Raw genomic sequence first — 4,495 nt, 5'->3', positions numbered from 1 at the left:
ATTCTTTGATCAAAAGTCTTGTACCATTACACATATTGGGAGGGCTTAAATTTCTTAAAAGCATAACAGGCGTACCTATTTTTAATTTTAGTTCATGGGGTGGCGAGCCAGCAGGATTGAGGGAATTTAAAAATTCCTGTGGGTAGTGCACTGTATCTTCGATGTTGCACACGGTGTCAACAGATTTGTAACATTTAAAATCACCTGGTACTTTTTCAATAATAATTTTGTTTATCTCATTTACTGAGTCGTTTCTGGGTGACAATATCGCTCTCGAACAGAGCCAATGGAAATTTCTTACTGTAAGATTGTTGATGTCGGGATAGATTTTGTCTATAAGAATTTCTAGACTGTGAACAGTTTGGGCCAATCCAATATCCAAAAGTACTTGGGAGCTGTTTGCAATTGGAGTAGTAAATTTTCCGTCTCCTAATTTAAGTATATTTTCTGAGAAATTACCACCGCGGTTATTGCATAAATGTGCTCTCATATTCGTGCGCAAATTGAGAGTTTTAATTGATAGCCACAAAGGTGATGATTTAAGGCACGCTTTAATAACGTCGGCACGTGTACCTTTTGTTACAACTGGTAGAGTTTGGCGAAAGTCTCCAGCGAAAACAAAAGTTACGCCACCCATCATATTGCATGAGTTTCTTATATCTTTTAATGTGCGGTCCACTGCTTCTACATGAGCTCTATGGCTCATGGTGCACTCATCCCAAATAATCAGCGACGTGTCCTGTAAGAGCTTTCCCAGTGGACCATTTTTACGGATTGAACATACAGACTGTTGATCTAAAGAAACAGTCAACGGTAATTTAAACGTAGAGTGAGCCGTTTTCCCATCATATAATAGGGTTGCAGCAATTCCTGACGATGCCACAGCCAGTGCTTTTCTTCCGGATAATCGTACTTTTGACAATACTAAATTGGCAAGAAAGGTTTTACCCGTGCCACCGGGCGCGTCCAAAAAAAAAAGTTGACCACTGTTATTTTCCACACTTTCAATTATAGCATCGTACGCTATTTTTTGATCTGCCACTAACTTGGGTACATTTGAATTAACAAATTCTGACAACTCGTTAACATCATATATACGGCACGGTATGGCATCAACTACATTTTGTGAGCGATTCGGAGAAGGTTATCCAAAGTCTCTTAAACTTTTGTCATTTAATTCTAAAAGTTTGTTTTCGATTTGTATCAAACCTTTGTTATATACATCATAATCGGAACCTTGTTCTTGGGCTATATGTCTGATGTCTTCACACAAATCATCTTTAAACGTGTCCCATAATTTGAGAGGTTCCGAGGGAAAACAAAATAATAATATTACCACAAACAATTCTCTCAGCCTTAACGGACATTGAGAAATCGAAGCTTCTCTCAAAGTAGTTTCCCATTGGTTATCATCTTCTAGCAAACCCCTTTCTCGGCAAGCGGCTTGGTAAGTTTCTTTAACAACTCCGTCAGAGGTTTTTAAATCTTGGAACAATGTTGGGCCACGTACATGATGAAGCAGTATCCTGAGATAAAAACACTCTGACTGGGAAGGATGAACGCTGTATATACTCTTCCCAGTGCCGCATCTTTTTTTATACCGGGATGTCCAACTACTTCTTGGCCACGTTTCCTTCTAGAAAATTTATTGTTAGCCCATGTATAATAATGAGGAACTTCGTGATAGAGTAGTGTTTTAGCAAAACCATCACTGTGGCATAGGTCAAAAAACGCCGTAAGTGTCGTTTTTGGTGGATTTTGCGCTATATTTTGCATATTTTCCGCTGAGAAGTACACTCGTTGTCCATTCTCTAGGTGTACTGCTAGGTGTACTACGGTAGGGTGTCTGTCATGTATAGGAAACTCTAATATCCTCCACACTGCTTCAGATGTACTTATGTACCGGCCGTTCAAATAATTTTCAACTTCATCGTGAGCATTTCTGACACTGAAAGTTGCTTGATCCGATTCTTTGTTAATGTATTTACATATGTATTTTATGGCTTGTACGGAATGACAATATTCAACATTAATATGAGCATTAAAAGATCGACATAGTATTGGGGAATATGGAACGATCCATCTGTTGTCTATATTAACCGTACGCCCTCGGACATTCAATGCAGCAATCTGCCCTACGTTGTCGATATCGCGTCGTCGATAAACGGGATACCCATCCTCACCGGTCTGGTTACAGTCACGAAACTTCGTGGATATTTTTTTCTACATATCCCATTTTTCATGCACGGAGAAGTCAAATTTTCTTGTCCACATGGTCCATGTACCATATTCTTTGTGACTATCTCAAATAATACTGGGTCTTCGTCTTTATTAGGTAGATCGGCAACTATTATTTTATCAATTTCATCGGGTTGTACTTTTGAGTTCAACCAAAGCAACATATGACAATGCGGCAATCCTCTTTTTTGCCACTCAACAGTAAGCATATAACATTTAACCGGCCCAAAAATCGCGTCTTTTGTTAATATTTTTATCATTTTCTTCATTTTTAAGTGAAACACTCGAGCTATGATGTCATGCCGGTCGAAAGACCGTTGACCGGGAAAAAGTTCCTGTTTTATTTCTTGCCAATCTGGATTACAGGTGAAAGTTATGAAAAGATCTGGCCTTCCATAATTGCGCACGTATGTCATTGCATCTTGTGTCTTTTCGTGGAGATACCTTGGAGACCCAGTAAATGATGACGGCAAGATGACATGCTGTCCGATATTAGCTGCAATTATCCTTGCGTCTTGGTTTAAAGCATCCCTTAAATGAATATAGTCATCCGCTCTAAGCTTTTGTTGGTTTCGGTAAACAAAATTTAACCTTTCGGAAATCATCTTCGCCATCATATCCACACAATATTGATTAAACAAATCTTTGTGATAATGGAGTGCATTAAAACAGTTGGCCCTAATCATTAAACGGTATGCATAATATTGCATACATGACACAGTCTTATTTCTTGAGGAATTCTGCTGAGGAATAGTTAAATAATATCCATCGTCTCCTGATGCAAACATCAACGGATATTGTAGCGGATCATATGCTCGATGTAATTCCGACACTCGTTTTAGTTGTCCGTCTCTACCGTGCAGTACTATATCCCTGGGTCCTTTGTCTTCATCGACCAAGAGAACGGCCACTTCATTTATTGAAGGGGCGTTATATCTTCCTCTGTGTTCTGTATGGGGTGTGCGATCAGAGTAAATGATCAATTTCAAACTGTCGGGGGTATTGAGTTCAATACTATGTTTAAAACTTCGTATGTAAACATTGTGGCTATTCAACATGGTCTGCAATTCGTTTATCAAATTTAGTTTTAGCATGGGAGCCGTGTTTGATCGCAATGATAGTTGATCAGCATCGGAAATAAAATATATCTGCAAAAATTGGGGAATTTGTCCTGATGGCGGTAAAAGGCTACCTATGAGATGATAAACTTGTCCTTCCACCTTAAAGGTAGGCATAAAATGACCCTCCTTAATTTCTTTTGCCCCAAAGGAAGTCATTTGAAAAAGGCTATTGTATCTACGTACGTTATTCAAAAAATGCGCGGATAGTATATGATTATTTGTCAAAAGACTTTTAATTGGTTCTGGTGGCTCATCAATGTTAGGGAGAACAACCTTTCCAGATGCACAGCACATACCTTTCGCTTCCTCAGCCCATTTTTTAGTGAAACATATCGGACACATCTTATTCATTGCTCCGATTTGGATGCTGTTTTGATGAGCATATTCAATTTGAGGATCGTAACTAAATGCCGACCTATTACTATGCGCTAAAATTCTATTGCGCGTCCTAGCTCTTAACGACCGTTGTCTATCTCGCTGTGTCAAAAGCCGCTGCGAGCGTTCAGTGCTAGATTCCCGTGCACGCGTTCGCGAGTTCCTAGCTCTATTTTCTTCAAGTCGCTGAGAGCGCTCAGCACTTGACTGTCGTTCGTATCTTGCATTTTGTTCTGCAAGACGAATTGAACGTTCGACGCTTAATTCTCTGGCTCGCGATTGGGAAGCGTACACTCTCATAATTTCCAGACGATCTGCATTTTCAGAAGAAGACTCTCCAATACGACGAACTTTTACTAATCTCGCTTGGGAACTATTCTTAGATAGCTGCGACCTTCTTCTTCTAGGCATATTGCTATGAAGGATATTTATTTTAAATAATAATAACAAAGAAATTATTCAAGTTCAAAGAGATATTTCTGAAAAGAACTTTGAGAAATATGAAAAAGTGTGATAAATACTAAAATTAAGTAGCTCTGAAAAGAACTTTTGAAGTTAAGCATACAAATGTGTTTAAAAAACTCTAAATCTTCAATGTCGCCTGCGTCCACTGCGTAAGGAGCCGACAGCGCAAATGAGAGTATATTTAATAATGAGCAGAGACACTCTCCACGTTTTCCTTCTGAGTTCATGTTTTAAATTACCCCTATGTCACACAAACACGAGAAATAGATGGTAGTAAGAATAGTTACAGTGTAAAA

The 4,495-nt window shown here is 38.8% G+C and overlaps 1 protein-coding gene across 1 annotated transcript; it reads right to left on the bottom strand.

The window, feature by feature from the left end:
* Positions 1-2,135: 2,135 nt before the first annotated feature.
* On the bottom strand, positions 2,136-4,145 carry LOC129954225 (uncharacterized). The gene has a single exon (XM_056067993.1). The coding sequence runs from the start codon at positions 4,143-4,145 to the stop codon at positions 2,136-2,138; it is 2,010 nt and encodes a 669-aa protein (XP_055923968.1).
* Between the last annotated feature and the right edge of the window lie 350 nt (positions 4,146-4,495).

Source organism: Eupeodes corollae, chromosome 1, assembly GCF_945859685.1.
Source record: "Eupeodes corollae chromosome 1, idEupCoro1.1, whole genome shotgun sequence".
In the NCBI taxonomy this organism is placed as follows: Eukaryota; Metazoa; Arthropoda; class Insecta; order Diptera; family Syrphidae; genus Eupeodes; species Eupeodes corollae.
Note: the sequence above shows the minus strand (reverse complement) of the source record. Positions and strands in the feature narration are given on the sequence as shown.